The sequence below is a fragment of the Vulpes vulpes genome, chromosome 14, assembly GCF_048418805.1.
Source record: "Vulpes vulpes isolate BD-2025 chromosome 14, VulVul3, whole genome shotgun sequence".
Taxonomy (NCBI): Eukaryota; Metazoa; Chordata; class Mammalia; order Carnivora; family Canidae; genus Vulpes; species Vulpes vulpes.
In genome coordinates, this window is record NC_132793.1 from 15,964,774 (window position 1) to 15,986,445 (window position 21,672).

At 47.9% G+C, this 21,672-nt stretch overlaps 1 protein-coding gene across 1 annotated transcript in view; it reads left to right on the forward strand.

The window, feature by feature from the left end:
- JPH2 (junctophilin 2) overlaps window positions 1-21,672 on the forward strand; it is a 64,727-nt gene that overhangs the window by 1,315 nt on the left and 41,740 nt on the right. Inside the window, exon 2 of the mRNA XM_072735779.1 lies at window positions 19,252-20,056. Coding sequence (XP_072591880.1) covers window positions 19,252-20,056 — 805 coding nt within the window. The remainder of the gene's footprint in view (window positions 1-19,251; window positions 20,057-21,672) is intronic.

Genomic DNA, 21,672 nt, shown 5'->3' on the forward strand with positions numbered 1-21,672 from the left:
CCCATGCACCTACCCATCCATCCACCCACTCATCCATCCACCCACCTATCCATCCATCCATCCATCCATCCATCCCTCCATCCATCCATCCATCTATCCATCATTTTGGATGTACCATCGTTCCGTGGTACCTCCTATTTACCAGGTATTATAAAAGAGTTAGATATAAAGAAGAATAAGATACAGCCCAATGCTTCAAAGATAGGCCTGTAGACAATTATACATGAGTCAGGACAGAGAGCTGTGGCAGAGAAGTTAGATTTGAGGAGGTCAGGGACTGCTTTAGAAGAGGTAACATCTAGCTGGATCTTTTGGGGAAAATTGCTTTGGAGAGGAATGAGTAAGAAGCTCAAAAGCATGAGTGTGCCTGGTGGGTTAAGGAGATGGAAAGGAATTTTCTGTGGTGAAACAGCCATGGGAAGTGACAGAGAAAATATTGTCACCTCATCCACTGGGCACAACTTTGCACGTATCACTTAGTCAGGCCTCAGTTTCCTCATCCACAGAATGGGTTTTAGAATGTTAGTGCTGTGCAAAATATAGTCACTAGACAGGCAGGATCAACACCACCTGCCCACCAGTTAAAAATGCAAATTCAGGGGCCCCACCTAGACCTGAATCTGAATTAGAATCTCTAAGAGTAGACTTAGGTATTTGTTTTAAACAAGTCCCCCTGGAAATTTTTATATACATAAAGTTTAAGAAGCATTGATTTAAATCAGGCACTTGCAAAGTATTGATAGCCTGCTAAACTGGCCTGCTGCCTATTTTTGTACAGCTTGTGAGCTGAGAGTGGTTTTGCATTTTGAAACATTTGAAAAAGACCAAAAGTAGAACTTGACTTTGTGACATGTGGAAATTATATGAAAATCCCCACATAACATCCTTTTGGCCCACAAAGCCTATAATATTTGCTATTCAGCTATTTACAGGAAAGTTGGCTGACTCCTGCGTTAAATGGTCATTCAGTTTCCTTCCAGCTCAGGATAATTCTGTGAAGTCTCCTTAACATGCCCCATTGGGAAGACAGCTGACACAGATAACTCAAAATGATAGCTACTTTAAAAATATTTTAGCATCTGTCAGAAGGCATTCATAGTTTATTATTTGTCACTAGTCTCCCCTTTTTCTGACAGAGGGCAGGAAGTGGGCAGTCTGGGAGTGGGTTTGGGATGGAGCAGGAAGGAGCACGAGCCAGCCTAGGGTGGAAAATGTGCTCAAGCTGAGGCCCCTGGGCATATACAGAGGGGCCTCCGATGTAGGACGGGCTCCTGCCTGGGCTGCCTGTTGGTGCGTGTCTGGTGCGGGCCCACCCTCAGATGTGTCTGGATGTTAATGAGGCTGTGTCCCTGGAGTTTCTATGGGTACAGCGGCAGCTACACAGCACTGGCTACAATTGGACAGCGCTGAGGACAAATTCTGGCTGCATGCTTCCTAATTCGGTGTAATTCCATTCACTGGATGTTTATGTTGGACACTGCGCTGATATTGGTGATGAGTAGGGAGCAGGCCCTGGTTTCTCTGGCTATAACATGGAGATGATCCTCGAATGCTTGTTGGATATCAGTTACCTACCTACCTACTGGTACACAGTATGCCAAATGTTCCTTCCTTCCCTCTTTCCTCTCTCCAAATCAAGAGGTGTGTGTTGGGGGCCTGGGTGCGAGCCCTAGAGAAACACATTTCTGGGAAACTATGGACTGATTTCCCACATGTCTTAAAGGGGGAAAACCCTTCATTCACTCATTCACTTGATTCACTCATTCACTTCTCATTCATATTCAATTCAATATGAATGAATTCATATTCATTCACTCATTCATTCATGCAACCAATATTATGGAGTACCAACTATGTGTCAGGTACCATCCTACAGCAAGTTCCAGTAGCCAGGGCCATGAGCAAGAAAAGGTATAAAAAAAATGGAGAAGGAAGAGGTTGGTGTTTTTTTTGTTTCGTTTTTTTTTTGTTTTGTTTTTAATTTTATTTATTTATTCATGAGAGACACAGAGAGAGAGAGAGAGAGAGAGAGAGAGAGGCACAGACACAAGCAGAGGGAGAAGCAGGCTCCATTCCATGCAGGGAGCCTGACGTGGGACTTGATCCTGGGTCTCCAGGACCACACCCGGGACTGAAGGTGGCACTAAGCCACTGAGCCACCTGGGCTGCCCGAGGTTGATGTTTTGGATAGAATGGTCTACGAAGCAGGATGGGAAGACTCAGGAGGGAGTGATGATTTCCAGGCAGAGGGAATGGCAATCACAAAGGTCCTGAGGCAGAACTGGACATGGCATGTTTGAGGAGCAGCAGGAATGGCAAGGTGGCAGGAATAGAGTGGATGAAGGGAAGAGGAAGGGGCTGACAATGGAGCTGTGGGTGTGAGCCAGATCACGTAGGTTTTGTAGAGCTCTGGGTTTGATTCTGGGTGCATGCAGGAGTTCTTCAGGCCAGGTAACTGAAAGACCTGCTCCTCTGGTTTGTCAGAGGCCCAGACTCTTCTTCCGAATGAGACAGTCCCACATCCAGGGGCCCTGGAAACCTCACAGATCTCTCCCAAGCCACATATGAGATGCAACTCTCCAAAATTAGATGTGGCCACTGCTTCGGAAAATCTCTTTAATCAACCTGTCATCAGTTCCCTGAGGGTTTGTTAAGGACCTGCCCTTTGCCCCATCCTGAGTAGTGCTGAAGAGAATGTAGACAAATAAGATCCTGTGATTAGAGACGGCTGGGAGTCGGGTAGCCCTGGGTTATTACCTTGGCCTATCCTATTATTTAATATCACAGAGCCTTAGTTTCCTCACCAATAAAATGGACTTCTGCTAATCTCTCCTAAGATTTCTCATGGGAAAAACGGGTACTCAGTAAGTGGTAGTGGCGATCATTACTATTAACTTTCATTAATTTGCTCAATAAATATGTACTAAGTGATTATTATGAAGCCAGTAGTATAGCACTGGGCGGGAAGAGCATAGAAATGAACAGAATGGAAAAGATCCCTACCTTCCATAGACTCTAACAAGAAATCATACTCTAGAGTGTTGGATGCTAGGCAGGAAAGTCCTGGGGACTGAGGAAGGAAGAGGCAGGCAACTAACCAGACTTGGGCATTCAGGGAGGCTTCATGGAGAAAGTGGCAAGCCCAGCTCTGAAGTATGGAGCGAGCCAGGTGACAAGGGTAGAGGATGCGTCCTCCAGGTTGAGAGAATGGAGTGCACAAAAGCCAGGAGGTCTTGAACTTGCTGCCAGCCAAGAGATAAAGCTGAAACTTGCATCTTAGCCCCAGTTTAAGGAAGTACTGACCAAAGGGACAATATGTCCCATTTCCTCCACGCCCCACCTCACCTTGCAGCCAAATGTCCCAGGTGATGGCCTCCTCTAAACCAAAGGAAACAGCAGTTTTCTAAACTGGAGGACTTGTCCCATTAATAGGTGGTAAAATCAGTTCAGTGGGTCGTGACCTGCATTTTTAAAAAATGAAAGAACAGAATAGGAAAATCAGAGTGTTTCACAGAGCATAAGAAAATATTGCTTCCTGAAACTTTCATTCAGCTGAAGATGTAGGTACATGTGAAATGTGTGTGCATATCAAAACTCCTGTGTTTACATACACCATGTATTTCTTTTTTTTTTTAATTTTTATTTATTTATGATAGTCACAGAGAGAGAGAGAGAGGCAGAGACACAGGTGGAGGGAGAAGCAAGCTCCATGCACCGGGAGCCTGATATGGGATTCGATCCCGGGTCTCCAGGATCGCGCCCTGGGCCAAAGGCAGGCGCCAAACCGCTGCGCCACCCAGGGATCCCACACCGTGTATTTCTTACACAATGTGTGCATAAATGTATTTCTTACTGCAGGTCGTGGTCAAAAAAAAGTTTGAAAATCACTGTTCTAAAGTGACTTGACGTGGCATCTTCATCAAAGCCGTGGCCACCCCCACCTCCACAAACTCTCCCTCTCCTCCACGCCTGTCACTTCGCCTGTCACTTCGGTGGGAGGTTCATTAAACTCTCCAGCTCTCTCTTAGGGCCTGGGGAGGAGAGGAAGGTATTGAGACAAGGAGCTCTGGCTCCCAACCCCTGCTATAAGTCTCCTATCCCTTCCCCCTCCCCCCCTGTAGCCCTCTTCCTCCCTGGCCATATATAGCAAACCTAAAAATAGCTGCTGGCTTAAAGCGCCAAAGCAAGCATATACCCCAGCCTTAAGCAGTAATGCTCCTTTGGTTGCCTAGCTGCTATTCCCACCCCAGAGACCCACAGACTCCAGGAAGGGCCACCAGCAATCTTTGCTTTCCGAGGTCCTTGACCTGCACCACCACCCCCTTGGCCTCAGAGGCCCATCAGCACGCAGGCAATATGTGTGCATATGTACGTGGACTGTCTGTGTTTTTCCTCAGATAACCATCAGATTCTCAAAGTAATCTGGTGCTAGGTTCCAGAAGCACTCTTCTAGTCAGTAATTCCTTCCCTCAAATCTGCAATGGAAAAACCAGGCCCAGGGGGTGCTTGGGTGGCTCAGTCGTTTAAGCGTCCAACTCTTGATTTCAGCTCAGGTCATGATCCTGGGATGGTGAGACCAAGACACGAGTCAGGTTCCGTGCTGGGCATTAGCCTGCTTAAGATTCTCTCTCTCTCCCTCTGCCCACCCCCTGCTCTCTTATTCTCTCTCAAAACAAAAACAAAAACAAAAACAAAACAACCCCCCCTCCGCAAAAAAAACCACAACCCAAAAACCAGGCCCAAAGTTAACTTTGTTCATAAAGTTGATAATAATAATAATAGTTAATTTTTCATGTACATACTATGTGCCAGGTGCTGCTCTTGACATGGAACATGTTGTATTATTTAAACCTTCACAATAAGCTTATGAGGAAATACTGTTATTACTCCTATTTTTACAGACAAGGCAAAGGAGTCAGATGATTTATATGCTGTATTCTTTCTCACAGTCCTCTGACTAGTAAGAGGCAGAGACAGAATTTGATGGTAATAAATGATAATTAAATAGTTCATAGTATATAGGATGCCTGGGTGGCTCAGTTGGTTAAACATCTGACTCTTGGTTTCAGCTCAGGTCATGATCTCACAATTGTGGGATCAAGTTTTGCATTGGGCTCTGTGCTCAGTGTGGAGTTGGCTTTAGATTCTCTCTCCCTCTCCCTCTCATCCTCTCTGTCCCTCTCTCTCAAATAAATAAATAAAAATCTTTAAAAAATAGTTCATAGTGTAATATTTTAATAAGTAATAAACATCTATACAAAATACGACTGGCTACATAATTTGTGAAACTCAGTACAAAATGAAGATGTAGGACCCCCTCTTCCAAATCATTAAGAATTTCAAGTTAATGACAGCAGAGCATTAAACCAAGTGCAGAGCCCTGAGCAATGACACAGGTTGATGCTCATGAGGCAGACCTTGACAATGGTCACAACTGCCTCTACCACTTATCATGTCTTTACACCAGGCTTTGTGCTAAGAATCTTACATGCATTACATTATTCAGGCTTCTTAATAATCCTTGTTGACTACACTCGAGGGGTTCAAATCTTTTTGGTTGCAACCCGCTGTAAATTAGATATTTCACATTGTAATTCTGTACATACACACAGAAATGTAAAACTGAAATAAATTATCACAAAATAATATTTTCTTTCTAAATGTGCGGTACTTACTATTTTTCTTTTATTCTATATTGTTGAGAGAATTAAATGATGCCCTGATAGAGTAAAGCACGTAGAACAGAATTTAACATGTGGTTAGTGCTATTATTATTATTATTATTACATGCTGAAAAGATGGCATTTTTATGTTTATGACAATTGAGTCAAAAACCCAAGCTTCTCCTCTTTGGATCCAATTTTCTCTTACCCAAAGTTGATAACTTAGGCTCATTTTAGCCCAACAGATCTGAACATGGGAGCAAAATGAATTTGCCACCCAGGGGCCTGAGCAATACCTAGTGTCACATTATTTGACCCTGGGACATGTATTCCTTGAAGCAACTTTATTCATTCTTGCATTCATTCATTTGTTCACTCATTCATTCATTCTCCAAAGGAATATCTTTTCTATTGATCTGTTTGCCCACCTTTATGCTAATATCACACTGCATTTGTCATTAGAGCTTTATAGTAAATTTTAAAATCAGAGAAAATCCTCCAACTTTGCTCTTCTTGTTTACGACTGGGTTCTTTTGGTCATTTCCATTTCCATATACATTATAAAATCAGCTTACTGATTTCTACTAAAAAGCCTGATGGGAATTTGGTTAATAATGTATTAGACCCATTTATCAATTTTCAGAGAATGGACAACTTAATGACAATGAACCTTCCAGTCCATGGACATGGTATATATATATATCCCTATTTTAGGTTCTTTAATTTCACTTAGCAATGCTTTGGAGTTTTCAGTATTTTGCATATTTTTTGTTGAATAAAATTCACAAGTTTTTAAAATGATACTGTAAATGGAATTTTAAATTTCATTTTTCCAATTGTTCATTGCTAGGTTATAGAAATGCAATTATTTTGTACATTGATTTTGGATCTTTTTACACTGCTAAGTTAATTTCTTAGTTCTAGTGGGATTTTTCTGGTTCTCTTTTGGATTTAAAAGGAACATCTTTTAATTCAAAATTTCTTAATTGCTATTAAAAATCAAGTGTGGAAATCCTAAAAGAGTCTCACAGTATGAAAAGAGGCACGTGGTACTTAGCACTTATGGCTTACAGCAGCCAGATCTGGGTTCAAATTCCAGCTGTGCCACTTCTTAATTCTATGAATGTGGGTACACATGTAACCCCTCTGAGCTCCTGTTTCCTTTTTTCCATTAGAGATGTCAAAATCTCCTTCAAAATATGGTTGATGCAATGAAATGAGATAATACATAAAAAGCACTCAGCATAATGCCTGGCACATAGAAAGTGCTGAAGCTGTTCTCCTTTCTGCATTTCTTTCACAGTCAGAGGGTGAACTAATTCAGGATGGCCTGAAACAAAGCTGTTTTGGGGAGACCATTTCAGCACAGAAACTACCTTTTGACTTTGGAGCAGTTAATAAGCTAAGACTTTGATTTGATTAGTTCTGCCTTGAGTCCTGCCAGTGTAGATGGAACTCATGCCAGGCACGATTCCCTTTCGAATGTAGAATCAGCATAATTTAACCTCATCTTGAAAATCTCATGTCCTAGTTCACAGCCAGGGGGCCAGCATGACAGCCAGCTGAGTTGCTGTCATGGCAGCTTCCTGACTTTATCTGGGACCCCAGGGGAGCAGAGCAGAACCTCAGCAAGACAGGGAAGTGGACACAGTCTTCCTTCTCTGCAGCCTTGCTTTTTGTGATACATGTGTCCAGTTGGCCAAATCTCTGCACACATGCTCCTGTCCAAGGCCAGGCACTTGGGATTCATCAAGCTTGCTTATTTCCAGAGACTGCTAATTCTGTGTCCCCAGCAGCTGTTCCCTGGATCAGTCCTTGCTGCCACACCCTTGTGAGGAATGTTGAGCCTCATTTTCTGAGGGCTCTGGTTGAAGCTGGGGTGCAGGCTGAGCAGGACGATGTTGCTTCTTGCCATAGACCAGAGGGCTGTCCTTGTTCTCACCTATCTCTTCCGAAGCCAGAGCCACAGAGTAGGTAGACAGTAAGGTCTGGTCACAAGTGAAGCATCCAGGACCCGTACTCATTCCTCTATAACTGAGAGTTGACAGGCCCAGACCCACCTGGCAAAATTCATAGAATGATCCAGGGGCTGTGGGAACTCCAGAACCCCCTTCCCTCTAGGCAAGTACAGAGCACCTTGTGTGTGGAAGCATTCAAGCACATGCTGCCGACTGTCATATGGACAGTGTAAAGTGGGAGCCATACCAAGGCTTATGGGCTGCATACAGCCTGCAGGAAATGCTCTGCTTGGCATGCACAAAGTTTTTATTACTTTTATTTTTTAAAAGATTTATCTATTTATTTTAGAGAGAGAAAGTAAGCAAGCAGGAGCAGGGGGAGGGGCAGAGGGAGAGGAAGAACCCTCATGCAGACTCCCTGCTGAGCGCAGAGCCTGACATGGGGCTCAGTCCCAGGACCCCAAGATCATGACCTGAGCCAAAGTCAAGAGTCAGATGCTCAACTGACTGAGCAACTAGGTGCTCCTCTGACTTTTATTTTATTATTGTATTTTTTTAAAAATATTTATTTATTTATTTGAGAGAGAGGCAGGAGGGGCAGAAGGGAAGGGAGAGAGTCCCAAGCAGATCCACGCTGAGCACCATAGCCTGATGCAGAGCTAGACCTCACAACCCTGAGATCATGACCTGAGCTGAAACCAAGAGTCGGATTCTCAACCAACTGAGCTACCCAAATGTCCCTATGATTTTTTTTTAATTTAAATTTGAATCCTTTATGGCTACCATCTTAACAAAGTGATCAAATTTCATATTGTTGATGACAGGACAACCTTACAATACAGGCGCTTGATGGAGACATGCAGAGAAGGGCACAATATCACCTATACTCTGTTCCTACCAGGAAGGTGTGGAGAGCAGGCAGTTGATGCAGGTCCTTGTATATCATTGTAAGACTCTGGCTTTTATTCTGAAAAGAGTAAGGCCTATCAGAGTGACGTGATAGGACCTTGATAAAAGGGATTCCTTTTGCAACTGTGTTGAGAGACTGGGAGAGAAGAGGTGGTACAGAAAGAGTAGAAGCAGGGAAATAAATTAATGAGTTTATTGCAATGTTATGGGTGAGAATATAGGCTTGGGCCACCATCTTGTAGCAGATGGTGGAGAGAAGTAATTAAATCCTGGATCTATTTTGAAGGGTAGAGTCATTAGATTTTGCTGACAGATTGGATAGGGAGAGAGAAAGAAAGAGGAATCAAGGTTTTGGCCTAAGCCACAGAAGGATGGTATTGTCCTGAGATGGGCCAAGCATTCAAAGAGGGAAAGTCAGGAGCTTGGTGTTGGACATTGTGGGTGAGAGATGCCTGTTGCACATGTCACGTGGGCATGAGGGTTGTGGGGAGGCCTGAGCATAGAAAGGGGGCCCGGATGACCAGTGTGGGGCCTCTTTTGAACCCAGACTCTCCCCTTGATTTCTTTTGCCTTCTCTACACCCAATTATTTCTGGTTTCCGGGGCCCTCAGGGTTACTGAGCTGACTCAGAGCCTGGCAAAGGGATTTTCACCCAGGCCACAGGTCCCCAGGGCTGGCAGCAACCAGGGTGATGTTGCTTGGCTAATCCTCTGCTTCTTGTGTGAGCTATGGGGTGTCATTTGGGGTAGCAGCCTCTGAATGTGGGGAAGGTGGAGCCCTGCAGGCTTTGGGGACTTGTCATACACCTGCTGTAACCCGACCCTGCTCCTAGGAGCTGGTCATAAACATGCTGCTAGCTCCTCTGCTTTGGGTTGCCTCTCAGCGATCCTGGGAAACCAGGGGCAGTGGAGTTTTGGTAGGTGGTAGCATTCGGGAGCTCTGGGAAGGGACTTTGGTGCTATCTTTCAGGCAAGCCAGAGAGCAAGGCTTTAGGATTCAGCATCATGATTGATTGGCAATGTCTGTTGTGGACACAGGGTGGGTAAGAGAGGTCCCGTATGACAGACTACTTGTTGCTTTGAACTAAATGGTCTTGGAGGGCCATTCCACCTGTGGCCTCCTTGGGATTGAGATAGTCTCACTTACCCTCACCCAAGTTGAGGTTGCCTAGGAACGTGTTACACGTTTGCAGATATCCAGAGTGAATACAACAGTCTGTATTACATGTGGGGTGCTGGCACCAGCTGCTACCATCTCATGAGAGCCCATCGCTAAATTTTCAGGAATTTTTTAAGCTGGCTATTTGACTGTGGCCTTTCTAACCATTGTGGGTATATTTATATGATGAAAATTGTCTAGCACTACCAATTAGGGTTGTTTGTTTATTTTTCCAAAGAACTACTCTACCAATATACCACTGAACACTGTGCTAATACGAAATGTTCATTTTTCTTTCTCGTCCAGATTGAGGGTAACCACCATCCTGTTTTGCCTGGGGAACTGTCCTGGTTTTAGTAGTGAAAGTCCTATGTCTTGGGAAGCCCCTCAGTCTGAGGCAAACTGGGATGACTGGTCATCTGGCAATCTTTCCCCATGAAGTGAAGGGAGCCAACATTTGCTGAGAGTCTGAGATCTCTGCTAGAGAATCCACGTAAACCCTCCAGGCACTCTGCAAAGTAAACTTGCTATGCTTACTTTATTGACCAGAGATAGACTCAAAGGGAACTTGCCCAGGGCCATGAACTTGTTCACTCATCTGACATACCTGATGAAAGCCTTCTATGTGGCCGTCATCGCCTTGAGTGCTGGAGATGCTGTGGTGATTAAAGCAGCCTTGATCCCTGCCCTCAGGAGTTTGTGTTCTAACAGCAGAGACCAGCATTGGACAGCTAGTTAATTACAAGTGGGATAAGCAATTTGAAGGGAAAGTAGAAGAGTATATGGGGTAATGGGAACCTGACCTGGTCTGGTAATCATGGAAGTGGTGTCTAGGCTAAGATCTGAAGGATGAACAAGGGTTAGCTGGGTAACAGGAGCCACGCTGTGCCAGGGAAAAGGAACGAGTGCAAAGGCTTGGAGGTGGACACAAGAAAAGCCTGTTGTGTTCAAGAAAAGGCAGGAGTACAGAGATTGAGAAAGAGTGGAGTTGTGAGGCTGGAGGGTTGGCATGGGCCCAGATCATGAGGGCTTTGTGGGTCGCAGTGCAGAGTTTGACTTCATCCTTATGGATGCTGCCAGACACCCTCAGATACTGCTCGGGAGCAGGGTTTCTCCACCCCCTGCCTACCGCTGCCAGGGGCTCCAGTTGCTGATGGCTTGTCAAAAGGAGTTGCCTGACTCTGTGGGGTAGCTAATGACTGTTTGATACAGGAGTTCAAAGACCCAGCCTCCTTGGACAACTCTGAAGGGCTGCACCAGCTCCAGAGACCCCCATAGGATCAGTGGAAGCCTCAGTTACAACAGTTGAACAATTTCTACTGTTGAATCCTACTTCCTTCCTTAGAGATGTTCATCCCAAGAGCATCCCCCACCCCCCAGTCTCTCACATACAATGTTGGCTTCCTAGGGACCCAAGACAATCTGCAAGGTACTTGGAAGCCACTGCATGGTTTTAGGTGGGGTCACCTGGTCAGATCTACATCTAATTAAGGAGATGACTCTGGCAGCAGTGAAAGGTGGACTGAAGTACCAGGGGAGGTGAGAGACCAGGGAAGATGCTGTTGTAGTAAACTAGAGAGAACTGGTACACCCTAGACCAGATGGATGGGGTGGGGATCTGAGAAGTGGGGAAAATTATAGCAATATTCAGAGTCAGGTCTGCTTCCAAAGCCCAAACAATTTCCATTACTCTGCTGTCCCCAAAGATGTGTCAGGTTTGACTCGCTTTCTCAGGGACACTGGGTCCATGCTCTTTATCAAGGTGGGTTAGAGCCAAGGTGGGATACATCCCCTATACTCAGGAGCATCTATACAGTTATCTGTGGCGTATGGCCATTCACCACGTGTGTTGGTTTATCTGGTCCAGTTCTGATGTGCCTGGACAAGAGCCACTGACCCTGGACTCTCTGTGCTCAGTCCCCTACCTGCCATTCTCCATCTTAAACCCTGTGTGAAATCTGCTGATGACACTTCCCTGGTCCCGTCCAAAGATCTTGTGCTAACATCTAATGCTACATGACAGGACTTAGAGAAGGACTGGGGATGCCTCTTAGCCCAAATAGAAGAGATAGAGACAAGATAGCTGTCATAGGAGGTAAGAAGTGACAAACCTCTCAAGCAATGAGAGTATGGAGGAAGGAAGATAGCCTGGGAAGTTTTCCTGTAGGAGGTGGCTTTGAAGCTGGGCTTTGGGTGGACTTGGAAAGACAAAACCAGGAGGGTGGATTGGGACCAGGTCATGAAAACATTGACTGTCAGGTCAGGATTTCCATAGGCAGCAGGGATCCTGGAAAGGAGATAGCCATGATTCTTTCCTCTCCATCTCTCTTCAGTCCTCCAGGGACACCGATGTTCAGATCTCAAGAGAGTCTCCTAGAAATAGGCAGGTGTCATCGGCCAGAGGGGGTGGTGTTCTCGATGTCCCTTCTGTATTTGGAGGCAGAATTTCTGCCTGTATTTGGAGGCAGAATTTCTGCCAGAATTTCATGTTCTGGCCCACATGTCTCTTCTCTGTTTCAAAAGGGACTCTGGATCTCCTAGACTTCCTGTGGGTTTCTGAAATGGTGGGCATCCTTCAAAGCTGAGGTTTGGGTAAGGGCTTTCAAAGGGATGTGCTTGTAAGGAATGTGCTCAGATTTCTAGGGGTGCAAAGGAGAAAGCACTGGTCAGGACACTTGGTTGTGACCACCGACAGCTACTATACTTGCGTGATCTTGAGCAAGTTATTTAAATTCTTAGTTTCAATTGTTCCAACTATGAAATCAGAACGATGATACCTATACTTTTTAGGATACATTTTTTTTATCTGCAGGTAATAGAAAACCCTACCTCCAAGTGAATTAAACGAGCACTTTCTATATAAATATAATGTGGGCTACATATACAATCTAAAATTTGCTAGTAGCCACATTTAAACAGGTGAAATTAATTTTAATACTATATTTTATTATCCAAAATATGATCTCTCCAGTTAATCCCCTCTGGGCCACCTTTTCTGAGCAAAGATTCTGGCCTGGCAAAAAGCTAGTTTTTATTGAGCGCTTACTGTGTGCTAGTGTCCTCACATATGATTCACTTAGTTTTTGATCAACCAATTCTCTCCCACCACCCAAGGCACTCTGCACCACTTGCTGTGGCTGCCTCACATTTATTTCCGGTGGTTGATTAAATCTGGTCTATTTGGCACTCGATTCCAAGCCCCTTGAGGGCAAAGATCATGCCTGTTTATTTACCAATGTGTTCCCAGCATCTAACACCAAGCATGCAGGATCTACAGCAAATGCTTATTGAATTTGAGTAAATGAATGAACAATAATCTGAAGTAGGTATTACTACCTCCATTATAAGAAGAACAAACGGAAGCTTAGCAAGCTTAAATAGTTCATGCGTATTCTAGAACTATTTGGTGTCAGAGTGAAGGTTAAAACCCAGGTTATTCTATACTAAACCACAAGGGCAACTGCAGGGAGAAGGTGATATTCAGGTTTCATAAAATTTAGGAGCCTGGTCTGAGGGGCAGAACGTATTTACCATGGTTATGGCTTTCACTAGCCTTTTACACGTACCCTGATAATCTCCAGGGTTTGGGCTGCTAAATCTAGACACGAACACGTTGACAGCCATTGCCAGTCACTACTGAGCACTTACCACGTGCTGAATCATGAGGGATGAAAGAGAATGTGGTTCCTGCTCCTGGAAGAACAGAAGGGTATCACTGAGGAGAAGATATAGATTCATCAGACATATACCATGGGCTTCCTTGGGCCTGGGAACTGTGCTAGATGCTGGGATCACAGCAGGAATAAGCTGGACATGGCTCTCTCCCTCTTGGAAGCCAAAGTCCAGTGGGAAAGGCTTATGGTGAACAAATGATCTTAGTAATTATTTAACTACAACTGGGAGAAGTGCCAAGAAGAAATTCGGGGCAACATGACATCATGTAGCAGTACTCAGGGAGTAGCACTCAAGGAATCCTCCCGGATGAAGTCACATTTAAGCTGAAGATTGGAATACCAATAGAAATTTGCTAGGGGAAAAGAGGAGAAGATGCTGAGGAGCGGGCGTGGGGGAGCATGTGCAAAGGTCCTGAGGTAGAAAGGCAAGTATGCCTGGAGAGTTGTTCAAAATAAATCAGGAGAGGTGGTCAGGGGCAGCCACCCTAGGCCTTGTATTCTGTGGAGAGTCTTGCCCCTTATCCCAAGGGCAGCGGGAAGTCCTGCAGAGTCTATTGGGCCAAGTGAGGGGGCCAGCCCGAAGGTTATCAGGAGGCACTTCCTTCCACAGAAAGCTCCTCTCAGCCAGATGGCTGTGGGTGGGGTCCTCCTCCCCCCTCTCTTCCGATGCAGATGCATTCTTCCAGTCCCCAGGGAGAGCTGCCCTGTCTTAGAGAGAGTCAGGCTGGGGATGGCCCCAGCACTTGGCTTTTCCCCCTTCCCAGGGCCCCATCACTCCCAACCTCCCTTGGGTGTCTGTGCCTCTTGCCACTTGCTTGTAAGTTTCCTAATATAGCCTGGCCGTTTCCTCCCCAACTGGTGGCCAAGAGCCGCTCTCCTGTTGCAATCTCAGTTTTTCTTGGGCTTAAAGGGACCATGTCAGCCCATCTCATGCCAACTTTAAGCTAAAGGTAGATTGGCTGATTTAATTTCACAAACTCATCCAACCCAGAGATTAGATGTCATCTGTCTTTCTCCCAGTTTTCCATCTTCTCTGCTCTATTCTTGTTCACTTTCCACTTTCATATACATATTTTTTTTCTTCTTTCTTCTGAGTACAGTGGAGGGAGCACAGCTAAACATGGATGTGAGTCTTCGTATAGTTATTAGCTCTCTCGCCTTGAGTGAGTCTTATAGGAACCATTAAATGCCTCTCTGGGAGTGAGCTATGCAGATTTCTGGGGGAAGAACATTCCAGGTAGAGGGAGCACCAAACAGAAAGGCCCCGAGCAGGACCATGGCTAATGTGTGGGAGGAACAGCAAGGAGGCCTTTTTTGGCTAAAGTGGGGTGAAGGAAAGGGGAGAACCGAGGGAGGTGAGGACAGAGGAGTGACAGGGATGAGATCAGGGAGGGTCCCTGGATCACTAAGGACTTCAGCTTTTCCTCTGAATGAGAAGAGGCAGAGCAGTGTTGCGATTCTGACTTTATTACATTTGAACAGAATCCCTGGGATGGGTGCGTTAGGAACGGAGAGAGGAGCACAGGGCGGAAACAGACCAGTGTGGCAGCCGTTGTGAAAATCCCAGCAAGACAAGGATGGTTCGGGCTACCATGTAGTAGCAGCAGGGGTGGTGGGAAGTAGCCGGATCTCAGACTCACTTGGAAAAGACAGTTGACAGAATTTTCTGATGGGTATTTGCAGAATGCTGTGCTGCAGTGTTGTTGTTTTTTTTTTTTCCTTCTTAAAAGTTAATTAATTTATTCAGTAATTAAATCAAGGTATAGTTTCTATGCAATAAAATACATTTCAGGTGTACAGTCTTGACAAATGTATGCACCAACACCATCACGGCATAGAAGGTTTCTATAAATTGAGAAAGCTCTAGGGGATCCCTCCTACCCACAGCCCTGGTAACCACAGATCTGCTCTCTGTCATTCTATGTCAGTTTTTTCCAGGCTTTGATGTAACTGGAATCACACGGTTTGTATTCTTTCATTTTTGGCTTTATTCACTCAACATGCATTTGAGATCCATGCTGCATAATCAGTAGCCTATTCCTTTTTAATGCTGACCAGTAATTCCACCGTGTGGTTGATTACCTGTCCATCCACTTACCAGCTGATGGACATTTGGGTTGTTTTCATTTTTTTGTTGTCTCCTTTTTAATCTTCCCTCAAACCCTAGAAAGTGGGTATTATGTATCCATTTTCCAGATAAGCACATTGAGAATCAGAAGTAACTTGTTCAAGGCTCTCCAGGTTAGATGATATCTGAGCTCAGTTTGTCTCCAACATCACATCTGTTTGTCCCCGTCTCCCATACAATGTGACCATATGTGAATGAGCTTAGAAATGGGAACACATTAGTTTCCCATCTATCCACCTCCCCATTTTATCATTCTCTGTACCATGCTCTCATTTCTCTGTTCTCTGCACCTGTCACACACGCCCATTTGAACTGGGTTCAAATCCAGAGCTGCCTCTTCCTTACTGGGTGACTTTGGGCAAGTCATATAACCTCTCTGAACCATTCCACCTGTGAAATGGAGATCATGTTTGTATATTCCTCTACAAGATCATGCCCACTGATATTTCCTTTTTTTGTCTCTTTCCAAATAAAGAGGCCCTTTTACAGTTCATGTACTGTGGTCATTGGTTTTTTATGGCTGCTCACTGAACGGAGGAGAACTCTGATGTCCCTCTCACTGCTGGCTGTGCCTGCCTCCTGTATGTAGAGAGAGGCTGCACAAATGGGGACCCTCTCCAACAAATTACACAAGATTTTCTAGTGGTGAAGCCTGGAAATTGGTATTTTTTAGAGCTTCTGAAGGGCAGCCAGGATAAACTCTGGGCTCAGAGCATGAACTTTGGGCATTAGCTAGACTTGGGTTTAGATTCTGCTTCCTTGGTCCAGTCACTTAACCTCTCAGACCACCCACTTCCTCTCCTGTAAATGAGCATCATCATGGGACCCACCTGATAGGACCTTTGAGAGGTTTAAATGAGCCCTGGGCACTGTATTTGACTCTTAATGGGGTCTCTTCATGTAGAAAGGGCTGAGGGCGGGGCAGGGACTGGGGGTTTGAGCAGGAGCAGCCTGTGCTGGGAGGGACCGGGCAGTGTGGAGTCAGGTGGACACGCTGTCCTTCCCCTGCAGAGTCACAGTGCCCAATTCCCAGAAGGCCAGCAACTCAAAGGTAGGCCAAACTTTAGAGAGCTTCATATCTAAAACGTCATTGACAAGTAGGGTCACTAAGGTCTTAAGAAGGGAAGAGAGTTGCCCAAGGTCACACAAGGAGATGGAGTTTCTGGACAGGTCCGGCTAATCAATCAACAAATATTTATGGAGCACCCCTATTTATGGAGCTACCCCTATTCCAAGTGTTGGGGCTACCGTGGAGACCAAAACAGGAAAGATGCCTGCCATCATGGAGCTTCCATTCTAGTGGGAAAAGAAAAGCAATACATATAATTGTTAAGTCATACAATACGTTAGAAAAGGAAACATACTATAGAAAACAGAAGTAGATCAAGGATGCCCAGGTGCTTGTGGGGGTGCAGGGAGATCTGGAGGAAGAGAGTTCCAAGCAGAGGGAACCAGCCAGCGCAGAGGCCCAAAAGGGAGCATCCCTTTTGTGAGGAGCTTAAGAATCCCTTACCTAGTTGGTTGTTTCAGTTCCCAACTCATCCTGGGCATTTGCTGGGAAGAAGGCCATTTGGGATTTTTGTTTGTTTTGTTTGTTTGTTTTTGGTTAACCAGGGTAAAGTAGGAGCCTGTGTTTAAAGCAAAGGCTCTGAATTTCCCACCCTCGACTTAGTGGAGATTATGGCAGGGGCTAGTCTACAGACCGAAAGCATGAAGATGAAGGCAGGGAACGGACTTTCAGTGGACGCACTTACATGGGCTCTTGTTCCCAGGAGCTCACGTGCCCACACTGATGGACACACGAGGCCTCCACTGTGGCCAACGCCTTGTACATACTGCTGTCCTGCACACGCACGGTTTTACACCGTCTCAGTTTCCCTAAGGCCCACAACCTCATACACTCAGACTCAAGTGCTTATTACTCTGTGCTTTAACATTCAGACAGCCTTGTACACCCAGAACCTCTCACATACCCATAACGTCACCTCCAGGAACTTGGGTACTTACCCCACAGCGTACACACTGCATTGCACACTCATGATCTCATATAGTCAAAAGACACTGCCATGTGTGTTCATAAAAGTCTTCTATACACCTGGCCTTACACAGATACACGCACTCCCATGCTTTCCAACAGAACTGCACGCTCTCCAGCATTCATACTACTCTGCGAACTCACTGTCTTATCCATTCATGAGCTTGAACACACACATCACCTTGCAAAATAGGATGACCAGGCACATGCATTTAACTTCACATACCAACAGATGTGCCTGCTCACACAACTCTGCACTCTTTGAACCTCTAATGGTTTTGCACCTTCACTCAACTTTGCCTTTCCTTACATACTCAAGACCTCAAATACTCTCATGACCTTACGTTATATCCTGTTAAGTCACACTCATGTGATCTCAGGGCACACACTGCCTCGTACACTCCCAGAAACACAAATATTCATGTTACCACACAAACTCGCTGTCTTGCCCACTCACAGTCTTGCATGGTCAGTCTCTCTTGGGTGTTTCAAAATCTGTGCACTCATTCAAATTCACACTCACCAGACCTCATCTGCTTGGACAACTTCACACTTTAAAACTGACTTGCCCTATTCTGCACACTTGTGACCCTGCTGTGTTCCTATCAATAGAAAGATTCACACCATCGTGCAAACAACTCCTGGCCATCCATGAGCGTCCTCGAATACTCGTTTAACCACACACACTCCCGGGGCCTCCCTGGCTCACACAGCTCCACGCACTGATGCTCTGACTCAGGCGACCTCACTGTCTTGCCCAGTGTGACCTTGTCGTGTGGCCGCCACTGGAAATATTCACACCATCATGCAAACTCCTGGCCATCCATGAGCGTCCTCGAATACTCGTTTAACCCCACACACTCCCGGGGCCTCCCTGGCTCACACGGCTCCACACACTGATGCTCTGACTCACGCGACCTCATTGTCTCGCCCAGCGTGACCTCGTCGTGGGGCTGCCACTGGAAATATTCACACCATCATGAAACTCCTGGCCGTCCACTTGTGAACTCAAACACTGGTCTAACTGCACACACTCCGGGTCCCTACCTGCTCATATAGCTTCACACACTGACACTGACTTGCACAACCTCACTCTGCCTCACCCACTGTGACCCTGCGTGTGAAGATTCACACCACTGAGTGAACGCCTCCCGGCTTGCCCACTCATGTCCTGGAATGCTCACGGATGCCCCCACCCCGCCACCCCACCCCCATCTCCCCTCCACCCCCCCACCCTCTCCTCCATCCCCAGGACCCACCTCCACCCCTCCACCCGCACCCCCACCCCTACCTCCACCCCCCACCCCCTCCCCTACCTCCACCCCCACCCCTCCATCCCCATCCCCCACCCCCTCCCCTACCTCCACCCCCTCCCTACCTCCACCCCCACCCCTCCACCCCCTCCCTACCTCCACCCCCACCCCTCTATCCCCATCCCCCACCCCCTCCCCTACCTCCACCCCCACCCCTCCATCCACCCTCTCTCCATCAGCACCCCCCTACCCCCCACCCATCCCCTCTCCATCCCCACCCCCACCCCTCTATCCCCATCCCCCACCCCCTCCCCTACCTCCACCCCCACCCCTCCATCCACCCTCTCTCCATCAGCACCCCCCTACCCCCACCCATCCCCTCTCCATCCCCACCCCCACCCCTCCCTCCATCCCCCCCTCCATCCCCCCCCCCGCCCCCGCCGCCCACTGACGCGCCCTCTCCTCGCCCGCAGGGACCTACCAGGGCCAGTTCACCAACGGCATGCGCCACGGCTACGGCGTGCGCCAGAGCGTGCCCTACGGGATGGCCGTGGTGGTGCGCTCGCCGCTGCGCACGTCGCTCTCGTCCCTGCGCAGCGAGCACAGCAACGGCGCGGCGGCCCCGGACTCGCCCGGCTCCCCGGCCCCCGACGGCCCCGCGCCGCCCGCGGCCGCCATCCCGCGCGGCGGCTTCGCGCTCAGCCTGCTGGCCAACGCCGAGGCGGCGCGGGCGCCCAAGGGCGGCGGCCTCTTCCCGCGCGGCGCGCTGCTGGGCCGCCTGCGGCGCGCCGAGTCCCGCACGTCCCTGGGCAGCCAGCGCAGCCGCGTCAGCTTCCTCAAGAGCGAGCTCAGCTCGGGCGCCAGCGACGCCGCGTCCACCGCCAGCCTGGGCGAGGGCGCCGAGGGCGCCGAGGGCGCGGAGGGCGCCGACGAGGCCGCGCCCTTCGAGGCCGACATCGACGCCACCACCACCGAGACCTACATGGGCGAGTGGAAGAGCGACAAGCGCTCGGGCTTCGGCGTGAGCGAGCGCTCCAGCGGCCTCCGCTACGAGGGCGAGTGGCTGGACAACCTGCGCCACGGCTACGGCTGCACCACGCTGCCCGACGGCCGCCGCGAGGAGGGCAAGTACCGCCACAACGTGCTGGTCAAGGGCGCCAAGCGCCGCGTGCTGCCGCTCCGCAGCGGCAAGGTCCGCCAGAAGGTGGAGCACAGCGTGGAGGGCGCCCAGCGCGCCGCCGCCATCGCGCGCCAGAAGGCGGAGATCGCCGCCTCCAGGTAGGCCCCGGCGCCGCGCCCCCCCACCCCCACCCCCGCCCTGGCTCCTCGCGCTTCTGTTTTGAGATTTGTGTGTCTGTGTTCGTGAGACACGCGCTTGCGCACACAGAGACGCAGAGACCCAGGCAGAGGGAGGAGCAGGCTCCGTGCGGGGAGCCCCACGCGGGACTCGATCCCGGGCCTCCAGGGTCACGCCCTGGGCCCGAGGCGGCGCTCAACCGCGGGCCCCCCGGGCATCCCCACCCCGGACCTTTAAACAGTTGAACTCGAGGCGCTTCTGGTCCCTGTCGGTCCATCCATCCACTCACTCAGCTCCTGCCGTCCACCCGTTCGCCGAACCCTTCCCTTCATCCAGCCTTTCCAGTAGCCACCGAACAACCATCTCTTCACCCCACCGACCCCCTCCACCGTCTGGTTACCCATCAACCCCCAGACACCCGTCCAGCCACGGGGCACCCATTCATTCATCCAGCTCCTCCTCCACCTAACTTTTCCATTGCCCATCTGAACAACCCACGAGACCACTACCTCCCCTCACTCTGCCTCTCTGAAATCTACCTGGACAGCCACTCATCCGTCCAGCCCCTTTCAACTTCTATCCTTTTACCCACCCGACCCTATCTACCCAGCCACCTGGACACCCACTCACACAGGCATTCAACTCTCCATCCATCCCCTTAGTCACCAATCAGCCACATTGACTCAACTACCTCTTACATCTACCAGGCTATCTTCATCTTAACATCCATCCATACTTCATTCACCTGACTACCTCCATTCACCCAATCTCTTCCATTTATCCAATCACCCCCATCACGCAACCATGCTTTCATCTGCAGAAACAACGTAACAACATCCACTCCCACCCACCTACCCAGTCATGCAAGCACCTATCTGTCATCCATCCATCCAACCACCGTAACTCCCATTCAACAATCCAACTTCACTTCCAGTCACTCAGCTACCGTCACCTATCATCTGCTAGCCCTGTGTCCATCCACCCTCCTATCCACTCAGCACCCACCCTTATTCCATGTTCAGATCCATATTCAGATCCCTCCATGTCTTCTCATTATACTTGAGAAAAAGCTCTAATGTTGTCTTCAAACGTTCATAGTTCTTGCTATGTGCATGGCACTATTTTAGTAGTTTACAAATATTGACTCATTTCATCTCCTTACGGGCCTTATAAGATCAGTTCTGGTTTTACTTCTGTTTTACACATGGATTAAATGAGGCTTAGAGAGAGAAAGTGATTGGTCCCAAATCACCCAGGTAGTGAGTGGCTCTTCATAATCTGATTCCTGCACTCCCATTCAGCCTCATTTTTACCACTCTTGTCCCGGACCTGGATTTTATTCTCTGTGATAGTCACGCTAGCCTTTTATCCTTCCTTCGTTCCTTCTGCCAAAGAGCTTTTGTTCCTGCTGGTTTCCCGCCTGGACTGCTCTTCCTCCCTTTTGCTGCCCATTTAACTCCTACCCCTCCTTCAGAGCCCAGGTCAAGCCTGACTCCCTTAGGGAGCTGATGAAGCCCAGCCCCCTGTCACAGGCTGACCTCACTTGACGACGTGGCCATTTTCTTAGAATGTCTCACATTTGAAAGTTTATGCTGCT